Source organism: Anabrus simplex, chromosome 2 (genome assembly GCF_040414725.1).
Source record: "Anabrus simplex isolate iqAnaSimp1 chromosome 2, ASM4041472v1, whole genome shotgun sequence".
Lineage (NCBI taxonomy): Eukaryota > Metazoa > Arthropoda > Insecta > Orthoptera > Tettigoniidae > Anabrus > Anabrus simplex.
The window spans coordinates 665,060,869-665,077,695 of NC_090266.1; the positions used below are offsets into that span (position 1 = coordinate 665,060,869).

At 36.3% G+C, this 16,827-nt stretch overlaps 1 protein-coding gene across 8 annotated transcripts in view; it reads right to left on the bottom strand.

The window, feature by feature from the left end:
- The window catches only part of PMCA (plasma membrane calcium-transporting ATPase 3), a 1,641,549-nt gene that overhangs the window by 585,313 nt on the left and 1,039,409 nt on the right, over positions 1 to 16,827 (bottom strand). For 7 of the 8 annotated variants that reach the window (XM_067141188.2, XM_067141187.2, XM_067141184.2 and 4 more), the window contains 3 exons: positions 12,561 to 12,696; positions 9,290 to 9,424; positions 5,535 to 5,570 (listed from right to left, as the gene is read on the bottom strand). In XM_067141188.2, coding sequence (XP_066997289.2) covers positions 5,535 to 5,570; positions 9,290 to 9,424; positions 12,561 to 12,696 — 307 coding nt within the window. The remainder of the gene's footprint in view (positions 1 to 5,534; positions 5,571 to 9,289; positions 9,425 to 12,560; positions 12,697 to 16,827) is intronic. The other variant, XM_067141186.2, reaches the window with a different exon arrangement.

Consider the following 16,827-nt stretch of genomic DNA (forward strand, 5'->3'; position numbering starts at 1 on the left):
AGAAGGATTAACACGTGCTCAACTACACAATGCTGAGTAGACCGCACTGTTTTGTCGCTCGTTACCTGAAAACACGCAAGCTTGTAAGCGTGAGGGCATTGTAGCAGGTCGAAAACTTAGCAAAGCAAAACTTTCGGCCTCATTGTTTACAAATATAGATGGAAGTGATCACCTTAAATGAGTTATAGTCTGCAAATCTTGCCTGCCTCATGTGCTTAAGAACATTAACACACAGGTACATTACCTGTGCATTATACAGATTCTAGAAGTGCATAGTTCACCTAAGAAATCTTAATGGACTTTTTACAAAAACAGTTTGTTCATGAAATACGAGGATTCCAAATTGAAGATCTGTAGATTACCCCTAATGACATCAAGGCTATATTGCTTGTAGACAATGCTCAAGCCAATCTAACTGCGAAGATGCATAGCAGTGAATGAAAAATGAAGTGCCTGGCACTGCCTCCTAATACCACAACCAATGGACCAAGGTGTTATTTTGGCAAGCAAAAGATTGTACAAAAGGGGTTTCTCATACTGATAGAGGTACTGGAGGAAACTCAGGACAAGGAAGACGTGTGAGGGCAAAGAATATTGGAGAACATTTGCATCTACAACATCAAGTCAACAATTTTTAACAGGGCTTCTGCTTTGAATGAAGTAAAAACTTCATGCTTGTCAACAGCTCGAAAAAACTTCTTTTTGACAAAGATGTAGAGTATAATTTGGGGGATTGTGAAGTCACTGTTTAACTTCAGTCACTGTTAGCAGCCGGTGAAACAGAGCCCACTCTAAAAAGATATTCACGAGTGGTTAGATAGAGAAGACTGTGACCCAGGCTACCAGATCCAGATAGAGGAAGAAATCGCTAGCAATTTCCTGTCTCCTACCATCAAGGACAAAAATATGGATGAGAATGAAGAACAACCCCTGCCTAAACTGAAACTATCAAGTACTCGTGAACCTCTGGACGTACAGCATTTATTGGTGTTATAGACTACTTCTGACCCTGAACTACAGGCATTCTATAGACACTTTAGGACTCCATGAGAGATAATTGTTCGTAGGCAACATAAAAACTTTTCACACAAGAAGCAACAGCTTTTTCAAACCTACCAACATCAGAAGGAAGAAATATTTCTTCAACTCCCTAAGCTGTCAAATGAAGTATGGTACTAATATTTACATACTGGGAGATAACTTCCATATTTTTAATATAAGGCGAGTGGAAATTTTCATACATCAATTCTATATACTAACCATGCAATACACATTTATAAATAAAAAATAATTTTGATATCACAGTATTGATAACGTAAGCATAAATATGGGGAGGAAAAGACGACTAGTCACAACATTTCAGATTTTGGATTTATAATTCACGTTCATTCATAGTTCATAGATGTTACACAGACCAAGAAAATGAATTTATGATTCAAACTTTTGACTGTTCCTAGTCTCGTCCACTTCACACAATTTAGCATCTATACAAGGCTATAATGTAACTTAAGTCATTCCCTCAGGCCAAAAAGAGTGAATAAACATAAAACCAACAAGTCACAGCCTAGTTTGCCCTCGACTCACCCATTATAATGCCACAGTGTATAATATTCTTTAGAAAAGATGAATATATCTAAGCATGATTTAACCCATACATTCCAGATCCACAAGAATTCATTATGATTACTTCAATATTAATGCACCAGATCTGCCCATTATCCATAAAATTTCCAGATACAGAGGTTATATAACAATTTAACTTCACCTCAACACTACTTGATGACATTTCATTGCATAGTTTCATGATATAATAATCTGATTTAACCCATCTGAAGTATTACATCATTTATGCCATTCATAATTTCTGCTAATTTTATTCCACAAGAATAAAATGTTAAAATGCAACTCAAGGAGAATGACATGTCCTCAACCAAGTTTTAAATTTAAATTTCTTCTTTCTCATTTCTCACTGCTACATTTAAAGAATAATTTCACAAGCTTTGTGTAACAAGTGATATCTTATCCATTAATTTCAAATTTTATTACAATGTAAAATTAATGAGGCAAGGAGGCTCAAACTCAAGCAAGAAGTCAAACTAGCATTAAGTAATAATTGCACTGTCAGTGCTCCATAGTTTTCCTGTTCATTAACTTTGAGTTTTGTTTACTTGTGTAATATTCCTAGAGATTTTTTCATGATCCACTTAATGCATTGTATCCTTTAACAATAACAATGTTACTGGTTTTACATCCCACTAACATTTTCATGGTTTTCAAACAAAAATATAACACCTCTGACAATGAACTGCAAGAACTTCAGAGAGACTTCTTAGAGAGAAATCTTTTTCACTACACATGTGAACGGCAATGTGAGTTGTCCTTTATATTCATAAAAGTATCAGAATTCCTTAAGATGCCATTACACATCCAGCAGTATACAATCAAGAGACTAAAGAAATTTAAATTCAAAACAATCTTGGATGTTACTTATGGTATTACAAAATTATTTCTATTTCAAAGCAGGCATCTCAAAATAGGACAAAAGTGAAGACTGGATTCTCTCCAACTGGGCATAACTCTTCCTCGGCAATAGCCAAGACACAAGAAATGAACACTGGCTTCCTGTACACTTCTACAACTGTTGGGTTCAAGTCCCAAGGCCGCTCGTGATTTTCAAATTCTTATCACTGGAAAAGCTCTCTCAGACTACAGTTACAATATGCTGTACATCAGCTGAAATAAAGTAACAATGGACATGATGATAAACAGGGAGTCTTAAACCCTCTTCCAAAGACATTTGAAATACTGTATCTAATCTAAATGTAATGCCAATTATATTTATATGAAAGGCATAACATTACTAAGAAGTTTAATAAAACAAAATAACCAAGTAATACTTACAGCTATACCGTTATCTACAATATTTAATAAATTGGAACGCACATACATACTATGCATTGCTTAAATCAAACATGAAACTGTCACAAACATGCTATGAGGTCTTGTTTTGATTACCTGTACACTGTAGATGTGAAGAAATGAGGAAATCACCACAAGAGCATTGCAAGTAAAGACATGCAAAATGAAATCTGAAGGACAATGAATGCTTCTAAGAATAACAATCAATAGTCTCCAGATGACAGTGCCCAAGCTATTTTACTGTAACTTCATTGTGAATGAAAACAAAATGATACTTTTAACTTATGAAACATGACTTTAAAGCTTATATAAATAAGAAGCCCGTTATAGCAAGAATTCACAATGGCGAAAAATTTACTCACTATAGCAGACTGTCGTTACATCCGATTTTCATTAAAGTAGGGAAAAACCCATATACATTAAAATCAGTATAAAACTGCAATCAGTTTGTACAAAACTTGTGTTTTCGCAGACGATATCCACACTACAGTTACTTGTTTGTTATTTTTCAAAATCCGATACTACGTGAAAGTGTATAATTTCATTCTGAAAAAACCTAGTATCACTCCAGAGACTTCTGTGGCAAGCGTTTCAGTTTTCTTCTTCAAACGGTGTCACCTAACCTAACCGTGTATCAAGAAAACATTTTATGCGCATATAGATAATAATAATAATAATAATAATAATGTTATTTGCTTTACGTCCCACCAACTACTTTTACGGTCTTCGAAGATGCCGAGGTGCCGGAATTTAGTCCCGCAGGAGTTCTTTTACGTGCCAGTAAATCAACCGACACGAGGCTGTCTTATTTGAGCACCTTCAAATACCACCGGACTGAGCCAGGATCGAACCTGCCAAGTTGGGGTTAGAAGGCCAGCGCCTTAACCGTCTGAGCCACTCAGGCCAGCTGTGCATATAGAGAAATGATAACCACCTCGCTAAAAATTTACAATGGAATAGTCTTTCCGAAATTTAACTAGATGCGAGAAAATATGAACTGTCCTCTGAAAGCAGTGTTGTACTCTGCCATATCTTGAGGTGTATCACATTCTTACTTAATTTCAGTATATAACATTCAAATTGAGCGATCGTTTATTTCAGCCTTTATTTCTAACGAGTTAACAGCTGCTATCGACCACATTATTTGCGCGTTTATTACAAAAACATGTTCTCTTTCATTTCGATTTTGCCTTACGGAACAGCAGTCGACTGGTATTACTAATAGACTCCGACATCTCTTTCAAATGATGACGAGAGCGCTCGCTAGTGGATATAGCGAAGATGATCGACCGCATGCAACATAATCACTGGGATGCATAAATATCGGTAACAGAAAAAAAAAAAAAAAAGTGCACGTTTAATCACTTGCAATAACGGATCCGTCGGTGATAGGGCTCTCGTTTTAACCGAATAATACACAGGAATGCATAGGAATTTTGAAGGGACAGACAAAAACTGCCATTATAGCAGGGTTCTCGTTATATGCCTTACAGGCTATAGCGTAATTTCACTGTTTGAATTTCACTTTATTTTATGAAGTCCTTTCCTACATGTGCCCTTTATTAATGTTTCCTTAAATGTCTCATGTGTACACATTTTTTATTTTGTAATTTGAGAGTTCCTTCAAATCTTAGTACTACTGGTGAGTGAAAAATTTCACAGTACAATACAACATTCACCACAGTGGTAGTAAATTTTGATGTGTGATTGTTCAGCTGTTATTCTGATTGCTAAGCCTAAGCTCCAAAAGCAACCAATTCAATTAAGATTAAATTAAGATCACAAATTTTGATACAGTACTACTTTATTCCTCAAACTGAACAGTGAAAATTCTCATGAAGGGAAGTTCCCTGATAAGATAAATCTAAAGTCATCCACTACAGCAAGCTATTTAATATGCAACTGCTACGAGATAAGCTTATATACGTAAGAACTAATCGTCAGAAACAATTTCACATGTCTAAAGCACACTTTCATAAGAACATAGAACAAGAAGAATGTAGCATCCGACATTACTTTTGTTAAAGAGGAACATCAACAACGTGGTGCGGGTCCCCCCCCCTCGAGCCCAACCTATATATACACTTTGTATCACAACATAAGAAATATAACAAATGCACTCATAATACCTATAGACATAGCCATTATTATTATTATTATTATTATTATTATTATTATTATTATTAGCCTTATTATTATATTATTATCACCATTATTATTATCATCATCCTCATCATTCAAAATAAAAGTGTACCATCTCCACTATGAATTAACACGAGGCAGAAAGAAAGCAATCAAGTTGTGCTGGGGGGGTTTGTATTTACACCATTTACTTCAGAAATGCAATGACCACTTAAACAACAATTGATGCTCCATTTATTTTAGAAGAGGAGGAGAGGTTCGTATGAACTATACCAGAGGTTTTGTTGACATACGAGCCAAACAAATAACCTTATCAGACTGTTTAACCTGTAATATAGAGTGGTATCGTAAAGAAATTTTCAATTCTAGTATTACTGGATCGAATTAATGCATAAATGAATGATTGCTTGCTCAGATCAAAGCAATTGAAGAGGTTGCCAAAAAGAATAAATAATAAATAAAAAGGATTTCACCTGTCAGGCTCTTCTTCTTCCGCTGTTTCTTAGCTTCTGGTGAGGGAATCATGCAAAAGGAAATTCATTAGTATTACAAACACATATCAATCAACAAATTCGGCTTAAATAATACTTGTTCCACACTGGAAAATTGTTATACTAGAACTTTCTCTACTACACATAAATGAGAGTAACTGGAGGATAGTAGAAAATCTAAATTATTAAAACGCTACTCAGCAGAAATTCAGTAATATTTCTCATAATATAAGCATTTTACTAAGATTAGAACAGGGTTGAGAGAATGTAGTTCCACATTACAAAATCTACAGTTGCCAGAACTTGCATGGCAGTAATGATAATAGTCCAATGTGCAACAAAGATAATAACAGTCCATTTACAACATGACATTAAGTGGACATGAATAATACCCTTATTTTTAGACAGTTACTGTGGCCCATGGACCATTTTTGTTACAAACCATTCTCTTAATGAATTAATATAAAATAACCATAACCTACAGAAGGTGAATCAAGGTTGTGGTGGGATTATATAAACTTTTACACGAGGAGGTAAAAGGATAAAGTTACAAAAATAAATACAAAATTTAGCATGTAAATTTTGTTTTTAAAAATTCATGCCAGATATACTAGAAGCTAACCTGAAGGGTTTCATTAAAATTCATCCAATTTCAAGAAGGTCTTAATTAATGTGCCATGATACAGAAGGACATTCGGGATCTCTGCTGATGAGATTGAAGGTCGCTGGCGGCGCTGTTATCAACTTGGGCATGTCAAAATGGGGAGTGATGATTCATGTCAGTACTAAGAACGTGTGTGCAGAGTTTTGTAACATTAGCTGGAATGATGACGAAGTGGACTGACCCTTACTGGGAGGGCTACATAACAGCCCTTTCCTATGCTATATATAGCTATTCTGCAATCCAAGGAATGTGCAAGAAGAATGATTTCTTGATATCAAAGAACAGGATCAGTGCTGTATTGAATGAAAAAAGGGAAAGGCTGACTGGGCTTAATTCCAGAGGGAAAAACAGGGAAATCCATGACCAGCCACCAGCTGTACACCAGAAGTGGTGAGGAAAGTGAAGGCCCTCGTCTCAGGTGGTAACCCTGTCCCCCAAAGGAATATCACACATAAGTTTGGGATGTCTGTTTCAACAGTTAACACCATAATCAACAATGACCTGCGACTGTTGCCTCGTCACATTTCGGAACGTCGCATTAACGCAAGAAAGCTGTACGAGGGCTGTCTGGCAGGGGACAGATGGAAAAATGTTGTGACATTAGACTAAGCATATGTGTGCCTCAGTGACTGTAACAACCCCTGCTTGATTTATTACCACCCTAAAGACAAAAAATTATCAAACATTGTTTAAAGAATGCCAGGAATGTTTTCCAAGGATTTCATAATCATTGCTGGATACTGCTACAATGGCAAGTGAACCATTTGCTGTGTCTCTAATAATGTGAAGGTGAACTCCACATACCAATCAGCAAGAGGTTTTAACACCCATTTACAATGCAATGAAGACAACTTACAAGGTAGCATACCTTATAGTACACAGGAAAAAAGAAATATTACAGGATCAGAATTATCAATCCCTTTCTAGATGGAGAATAGAAGTAAAAAAAAAAAGAGGTCTGTGTATTTGCCAGTTTCCATTTTCCTCTTTCTCTTCACAGTAGTATTCCCCAGCCAGCTTCTAACACAAGCACATGAGGTTGAATGCAGTGTCCCAAATGAAAAACTACCAATTCGACTAAAATTCTCTGGAGAGCAGGAAACAGGTTCCAAGACAGTAATGGGCCATTATTTTCTTAAGTAATATTGAACACTAAATCTTAACACACACTAGATTGCAGATTCAATTCACGTGCCTGTAACTTTGAGAGAGGACTAGCATTAAGATATCACTGATAGTACCAATCATTAACTCTGCAACAGAATGAATGGAAGGGGTCTTCTGGAGATCAGTCTAACAATCAGATTTTTGTTTACAATTTGCTTCATGCTGCACTGTCACAGATAGGTCTTATGGCAATGATGGGAAAGAAAAGGGTTAGGAGTGGGAAGGAAATGGCCATGGTCTTAATTAAGGTACAGACATTTGCCTTGTGTGAAGATGGGGAAACCATGGAAAACCATCTTCAGGGCTGCAGACAGTGGGGTTTGAACGCACTATCTCCCAAATGGAAGCTCACAGTTGTGCGACCCTAAACCGCACGGCCAACTCACTTGGTCAGAAAAATTATATTTGAAAATCAGTTATAGGACAACCTGTATTACACAAAGCCAATGACTGACTGGTTATTGATTTAAAGGGCATTACTCTCAAAGATAGCTGGTAGCTTTCATTACCGACTTAAGAGTCAAGCTAACACACACAACCCATGCAGAGAACTTTGGTTTGGAAAAAACACAGAAAAGACTGCAAAATCTGAGGATAATGAATAACAGGAGGCAGGACAAAGAGGGAATGTGTCTGGGTTCTTTAAATTTGCATCTGTGTTCCAGCTATAAACTTGCTAATGCAAACATAACCCATATGAAGCCAAATCCTTCCTATCTAGTCTGCCACACTAGGCAAACAAACATGCTTGCTTTACTCCTATCCACTGCCCATATTCTTGTAGTAAAATCAAATCTTTCACAGAATTGTTCCTAAGAAATATGTAAGGCAACTACTGATTGTACCGGGCAACAATGCTAATTCAACCTAATAATCTGCTGCAGAATACATTAATATTAATTAATATAATTAATATTATATTTGCTAATGAAAGAACTCAAACTGGAAATAAACAACAACCTCCCTGATGTTCTAACCTCCATCAGAATCATTCATGCTTTACTAATTCATCCCATTTTGCATGCATGAAATTATTTACATCCATCAATTTTAACTGCATTCTAAATCTCCATTCCTAGTTACAATTCACTTCCAAAAGTAGGTAATTACTAAAACAAGCTAAGAAAAGGAAGGGGGTAAGGGCAGAAGGCAAGAATATTTAGCCATGTAAGGGACACCACCATAACATATAGCAAATTCAGCGCACATGTATATAGCGAGGGACTTTAAACATAATAGTTCACAGATAACCCCTCTGCAACTGCCAGAACTGCTCCCCTAGTTCCCATTTGCAGAGCTAGCAGCAAAATACTGACTGGAAGGAGAGCTGTGCACTATTGTTCAAAATAGATTTCCCCTCATACTTCGTAAAATATTACCCCCACTGCTACTCTAAGTTCCAAGAGAAATTATTATGATCATTGATAATTTCCAGTTTAATAATAATAATAATAATAATAATAATAATAATAATAAACATGCCAGACCACAGTTAATTACAAAAAATATGGGTATCATTTTCAATGCAATAAATATACAAGGGTGCTACAAACTACAGATTACAGATTATTTTACCTATCTGAACACATAACTAATATCTGTACACTGGAATTCTAAGGTCATTAATGTTAAAAAATATGTTTATATGATAACATATAAACATATTTTAAAATGATGTTTGGCTGTCCTGTAAGCTTTTTTAAGCCCCTCAAGACTAATGTTTAATACCTCTGCATAGAGGATAAGAATTTTATTTCCTTCCAAAACACCACTCATAAAAATTAAATCTCACCCATCACAAAAATTCAAAATATCTATGGTGTTAAACATTACAAGGTCATGCTAATGAAATTATCCATTATAATAGTAACAGTACATGCATCCACACTAGTAAATTAACTGTAACCTTTTTTCCTTTTCTTGATTTCTGCTTCTTGTTGGTCCACAGCAGCTCCCAACAACGTGAAAATAATTCCAGCTTGAGAGTTCACTCCTACTGCTGTAACAAGCATTTTTCCACTTCCCTCCATCACATGTGTTCCTAGAATCACAAGACAGAACGGAAAAAAAAGAAGAGGAGTGCATTTTAAATTTCCTTAAATTATGTAGTTTTCTCCAGAAAGAAGTTCATCACAATATATTCCTACTCTGCTCACAGGAAATTAAGTTCATATTAAAAGATGTTTATAAATTTTTTTTAGATGAAGAATGATAATTCTATCCTAAGTTTAAAAAATACAGTAGTCTACTGATTAAAACATAAGTCTCCTGTATTTTCCAAATGGCTTCTACACAGCTACTACCAATAATTGGATATTTTCTGGAGATAAAGGCATACAGAAACGTAGTACTGGGTACATCACATCCTGCATGTTCAAGAAAGTTTGGATTAGTAATCTCAGCATCCTCCACTGCCCAATTTGTCAGAAAGGATACTTGACCATTTTACAAGAGTGTAAATTCATAACGTGTCTGTACAAGACATGACTACTTAGGAACTAGTTACTGTGATCTTTAACTCTGTAATGAAGGACAAACAAATGCTATTAAATAATCTGTAATTTTAAAGTGTATATTATATGCTTGGGAAATTAAAGGAGTTGCAAGTACATGGAAAATACCAACATAAACTGGAACAATTCCAGAAATGAGGTGAAAAGTATAGAAGTAGAACTGGACATGTTCAACAAGGCATTTGTAAGATGTGCAAAGTGTGCTCATGACAGAATAGTTCAAAGAGTGAAAGAATGAAAGGGTAAAAGAAAGAGAAGCATATAAGAAAGTATGGTTATTATGGAATAGGTATAAAATGTAAGAAAGTAGAAGAAAATATCAGGAAATTAAAAGAAAAGTACAAGAAAGCAGTAAGTGACGAAAAGAATAAAAGCTGGAAAGAATTTAAACGAGAGTTGGAAGACTATATGTACAGTGGTGGATTTTTAAGAAGGAAGAGAAAAGAAAGTCTACAGAAAGCAGGTGAAAGGGAAAAAAGAACAGATAACACTACCAGAGCAGATAAGGAAAAGATTGATTACTTTGATAAACTCCTGAATGTGGAAAAGGGTGTAGACAAGATGATACAGGTAAAGTGTGGAGAGACTGAATCAGAAAGTGAAATGGGGAACATGCAAGCGACTACTAGCGCTAAAAGTGGCAAAACAGTGAGGGGGCGTGCAAGCCATGCTGGTTTAACTAATGCACGACTGTGGTGTCATTTGACAGAAAGATTTATTTGCCTATAACTGCATAGAGGATGAAAATTTTATTTCCTTCCAAAACACCACTCTTAAAAATTAAATCTCACCCGTCACAAAAATTCAAAATATAGTCTCTGGTGTTAAAAAATCTATTATAGAAGTAACAGTTGCAACATGTAATTCACATATAGAGGCAATATGAAAATGTCCTCCTCATGCTAAATGACACTGTTGTATTGTGAACTGCCATAATTAGGAACATTATAGCGATCCTAGTGTAAAGTTTATCGCGTTAAACATGATAAAGAAAGGAAAGATGAATGGATACTGGCAGAGAACTGAATGAAGTAAGTATTGAGAAATAATACCAGAAGTATAACTAACACCTTGAGAATGACAGTGATGCAAGTCATTATTAAAGCAGATATTAATAACTTCTCTCAAGTTCCTTGTTGTTGTTTATTATATTATCATTTAATAATTTACCTTCCATGGTGCACCCTCCTGACTCTGCAAGGAATCCCTTCTCTACCACCTCAAGGGAAGCGTCCTGGAGTGTGAGACATTTGATCGGGATCAAACCGGGGATGAGGACCAGTACCTCACTGAGATGGCCTCATCAGCTATGCTGAACAAGGGCCATGTAGAGGATGGGAAGATTGGAAGGAATACGCAAGGAAGAGGGAAGGAAGCGGCCATACTGTAGTTATCACACTGGCATTTGCCTGGAGAAGAAGCGGGAAACCACGGAAAACCACTTCGAGGATGGCTGAGGTGGGAATCAAATCCCCTCTACCGAGTTGACCTTCCGAGGCTGAGTGGAACCCTTTCCAGTCCTTGTACTACTTTTCTAATTTTGTGGCAGAGCCGGAAATCGAACCCAGGCCTCTGGGGATGGCAGCTAATCACGCTAACCACTACACCACAGAGGTTCATTACAATGCTAAATTCATATAATCCGACAATTTTGTACCAATTCCACAGATCTATCTTTCCGTAAATAAATCAGATTTCTTTTCTGTGAAAAATATTAAGGGGAGTTATGGCTGAATTTTGAAACTACTTCAGTTTTTATTCTATTTTTACCAAATGTATGTTTCACATTTAGTTACAAATAAACACATATTTTACCAAATTAAAGTTACGTAGATGTATTGGTTCAAGCTTTTTTTTTTTTTAAGTTTTCTCAGTACTAGCAAGATACCCATACTACAGCCCATACTACAGTTTTAATTTGAAAGTTGTCTTTCAAAGTTTAAAATTTTGGAGAGTCCACTGTCGGCTAGCCTATAAAATACATCCTCAGTTCATACATGAAATGGTTTTGGAGGAATAATTATTTTCGGATCTAATACTTATTTGAACACCATAAAAATTGAATGTTTTAAAACTGTACGTTATTTAACATCTAGAGCATAGATGCAACCAACCTGTGAAATTCTTACTTTGTACGTCGAACAGTGATGTAGGAATATTTTGTTTTAGGTGTAAAATGGTTTAAAATTATTTCTTATTTAACATCTAGGACATAGAAGATATGCATTTAATGTTGTAATTATTATTCAGCATAACAGACCAAAATTAAAGAAAGAATAAAATCAGCAACAGATTAGCCGAAACTAGACGTCCTCCTGACATGAATTTTGTGTGTTTGGAAACTGAACTACCATCCACCCGTCCACTTTTTTTTTTCCCTAGTGGCTTTACTTCGCACCGACACAGATAGGTCTTATGGCGCTGATGGGACAGTAAAGGCCTAGAAGTTGGAAGGAAGCGGCTGTGGTCTTAACTAAGACTAAGGTCATTTGCCTGGTGTGAAAATGGTAAACCACGATAAACCATCTTCAAGGCTGCCGACAGTGGGATTCGAACCCACTGTCTCCCGGATGCTAGCTCACAGCCGCGCCCCTAACCGCACTGCAACTCACACAGTCCGTCCACTTTCACGAATGTGAAACTAATTTTGGCACTTTCACTTACCTGATAATACCATGGGATCGAATGATTCGCCCTTCTTGACGTGATCTGATTCACCGGTTAAGGAGGATTCATCAACTTTCAGGTCATTACTCTGGATTAATATGCCATCTGCTGGCAATAAATCGCCATATTTTACCTATGAAACATATAAAATAAGAGAACAGATTAGAAGAATTTCTGTTTAAAAAAATGCTTCATATGTTAATTACATTTTTATTCCCATTTCTTCTTTCTGTCACTGCGGATTGCCAGAAGACAAAGAATACCAGAGGCGAAATAAAGTAACTGTATATTACAAAGATGCTACAATGAACATAAGTAACAATGAAAATAAAAATAAAAATTTTAAATGAACTTCAGGCTAATTCACCATTACACATTTCACAACTTTTGTAAGAAATTTAATTTTCACAGCCAGTTTATTAAGGACATTGGGTTACTAGCTCTGAAAGGATCGTTGGCAATAGTAAAAGAAATCCTTTACACTCTTAGCTATATCTTTGTCCTATGAGGAATTCCCCATGGATTTCAAAATTATTGCCTGATACAATTGTTTATTATTAAGTAGGCTTTGCTATGGTATATGTATCATTTATAGACCTTTTAAATGACCCTTGTAATTATTAATCTAATTTTCATGTAAGCTTTGTCCTTTATCTAGATAATTGTCTAGATTATGGATATTTCCTTTATTCAGACTATACAGATGGCTTTGCAAGACCTGTATGGGAAAAGAAAAAATCTACAAAAGTTTTAAAATAATACTGGCTTGTTCCGCAGCTGTGAATCATTAACCTGGACAGTAACTTTCTGCAAAAAGTGCTGCTTCTTAAAATCTACCACTGTAGGTTCATAGATGCCTTTCTTTTCTTAGTCAACCAGCTGAGGCTGTTCTGAAGTAATAGGTCAATGACAAAACCTAATTTCTGGTTTTCGTCAACTGTAAGAAAGTCTACTAGTCTTGAACTCTCATTGCTGGCAAGGCAGTTAACTTCCTCAAAGACTTCAAAATTCTTTTAATTTGTATTTTATAGGAATAAAGGTGTGGTGCACGAAGTGGCTCTGTGGGACATTACACCAACATAAATCTCCATAAAGGTTAATTACAAACTGTTAATGTAAAAATTTTAACACTCACACTTTATATCTCGCAACATTATCAATTCCAACTTCAGAACAGAGGTATTGAAAAGCATAAATCTACATTCAGGCCTATTAAATAGGTCAAGACCAAGATTCTATTTTATTCCTTTATTTTATATTTGAAAGTTAATGATATAAACGTGTTTTTATTACGCTTTCCATATAACTTAGCAATATAGCCTAAATGCTTATTAATACTGAACAATATAAGAATTCTTCAGAGCCTCCATGGCTCAGGTGGCAGTGCACTGGCCTCTCACCATGGGTTCTGTGGTTTAAATCCTGGTCACCTGATGTGAGATTTGTGCTGGGCAAAGTGGAGGTAGGACAGGTTTTTCTCCAGGTACTTTGGTTTTTCCCCGTCATCTTTCATTCTCAGCAACACTCTCCAATATCATTTCATTTCATCTGTCAGTCGTCCGACTCGTTGGCAAAATGGTCAGTGTACTGGCCTTCAGTTCAAAGAGTCTCTGGTTCGATTCCCGGTCGGGTCGGGATTTTAACTCTCATTGGTCAAGTCTAATGGCCTGGGAGCTGGGTGTATGTGATGTCCCCAACATCCCTGCAAATCACACACCACACACAACACTATCCTCCCCCCCACAATAACACAGTTACATACACATGGCAGATGCCGCCCACCCTCATCGGAGGGTCTGCCTTACAAGGGCTGCACTCTGCTAGAAATAGCCACACAAAATTATTATCTGTCAGTCATTAATCATCAACCCACATGAGACAAGCTTAGGCAGCCAGCACAATTCCTATCCTTGCCACTAGATGGGAGCATCATTCATTCCATTCCTGATCAGGTTGAATGGCTGCAAACAGGCTGTGGGTTTTCATTTCATGAAAACTCTTCACTTGGTCTTTGCAGTCTACAGAATTCAGAAAATATAAAAATTTATCTGATAATGAATATCTCCTTCCTCAGTTTAAAATCCAGCAACGATGAACCATCTCCTCAAGCTCCTACAACATCCTCAGCGAGATATATCATGCTGAGGAAGTTTTTCAGTTCCATTGTTGACCAGACCATAAAAACATCGCAGACGATTCTAAAAATGGCAAGTCACAGCATGATCCATGCAGTTCTCTTCTGGTCATCAATTGTCAGTTCAATTTCCGACTACGAGGGTATAGTCTAAAAATGTTAGATAAATTCTACCTAAAGAAAATTTAGAAAGGCAAACATGGTTCTTTGTATTACTAGTAATAGTGCTCCCATTGCAATCTCTAAAATGAATAGATGACCTGCCTTGCACGTAACAAATTTCATATTCGATCCTTGTTGACGTTTAATGATCACTCCTTCAGAAATGTATAATTTCCACCTTTTCAATACACAATGATTTATCAGATCACTAAAAATACACAATCATTTAATTTTTTTTGTAGGACAGATTTCATCCCTATTTGGGACATTTTCAGCTACACTGAATTTGCTATTTAAACTGAAATTATAAAAGTTGTGCATATAATGTACTTGTGTACTAACAACTAGGTGTACCAACCTCCCATGACAAAAGAATGAGGTAACACCATAACCGACTACAGTTACAAGCCGGAGTCATGTAAGTTTGGCAATGTGCAGCAGAGGCCAAGGTGAAAGCGCGGCAGCTAACCGTATATGCTGATGTGTAGTGAACTTCGTCTTGTGTTTTGTTTAATTTTTTACGGATATGTTCAAATATATATATATAACAAGACAAGTGACTGAACTATCATACGTAGAGCCTATTATCGAAATAATATGAAGGTGCAGCAGGGATGCGTAATGTAGACTGTAGAGTCCTCTTTCTCAGCCCAACTCAGCCCAGGGGTACTTGAAGGTGTTCAAATAAGTCAGCCTCGTTTTGGTAAATTTACTGGTACGTTAAAGAACTCCCACAGGAGAGAATTCTGACATCTTGGCGTCTCCCAAAAACCGTAAAAGTAGTATGTGGGACTTTAAATCAATAATATTATTATTTGTGAATGCGCAGACTGAATTTGGGTTACTAATAAAAAGTTTTGTGTAATTGCAGATGCCCAGGAATGTTGTGTTCCCAGTATCGTAGCAACTGTAGCATAAAAAAAAAAAAAAAAAAAAAAGTTTCATTACCTCATTTAAGTTTCCTTCAAACGAGGAATTAAAACAAAAATGGATTTGTCACTTTAAACGGGGTAATTGGGAACCTGGGAAGGATTCAGTTGTGTGCATAAAACATTTCACACATGAAAGTTTTTCAACAGGGGATAAAATTTGTAATAGTAAAGCCAACTTGACTATACTACCACCTAAACCTAAGGAGATTCTTCCTAATGCAGGTCCATACCACTTAGTCGAGCAGCTCGTCTCCTTTCTCCCAAGTCTTCCCAGCCCAAACTTTGCAACATTTTTGTAACGCTACTCTTTTGTCGGAAATCACCCAGGACAAATCGAGCTGCTTATCACCAAGATATGAATGTCACTGTGTATGGTAATAGCTATCAGGTGTCTGTAAAAGAAATGACATGTTTAGCTGATGGTAAAATATCCAAGTGGTCTCAACAAAATGAATATTTATTAAATTATATAGGAGCCACTCCTAGTAGTGTTAGTGTTGAATGTGTCCAAAGAAATGTATTAAAAATGTTCAACAAGCTCAGTTTTGTGAAGTAATCAGTGAAAGCACAGAGATTTCGTCTTGCCTCATATTTTTAAGGGAACAATTTGAACTTTGCACTGTTAAGGAAGTTCCGAAGTGATAACTTAGAAAGAAGTACTGACAGCTTAGTGGTTTTAACTATTATGTTACTACACTTGAAGTCCTAGAAAGTGAGATGAAAATTAGGATTAAGGGTGTTGTAGGCTTGCAGTGGTGGTGGTGGTGGTGGTAGTAGTAGTAGTAGTAGTAGTAGTAGTAGTAGTAGTAGTAGTAGTAGTAGTATGGGAAAGTGCAGTTTGGTTGTAGGTAATTAGAAATGTTTGATTCCATATAGACAGGTGATGTTAGGCCCAATATGGAAGTAATAAACAATAGACTCTTATCGTGTGAAGTTCCTTTCTTTTTTTTCCTATTGGCTGAACATTGTACCGACACATAGGTCTTATGATGAGGAGATAGGAAAGGCTTAGAAGTGGGAAGGAAGCAGCCGTGGC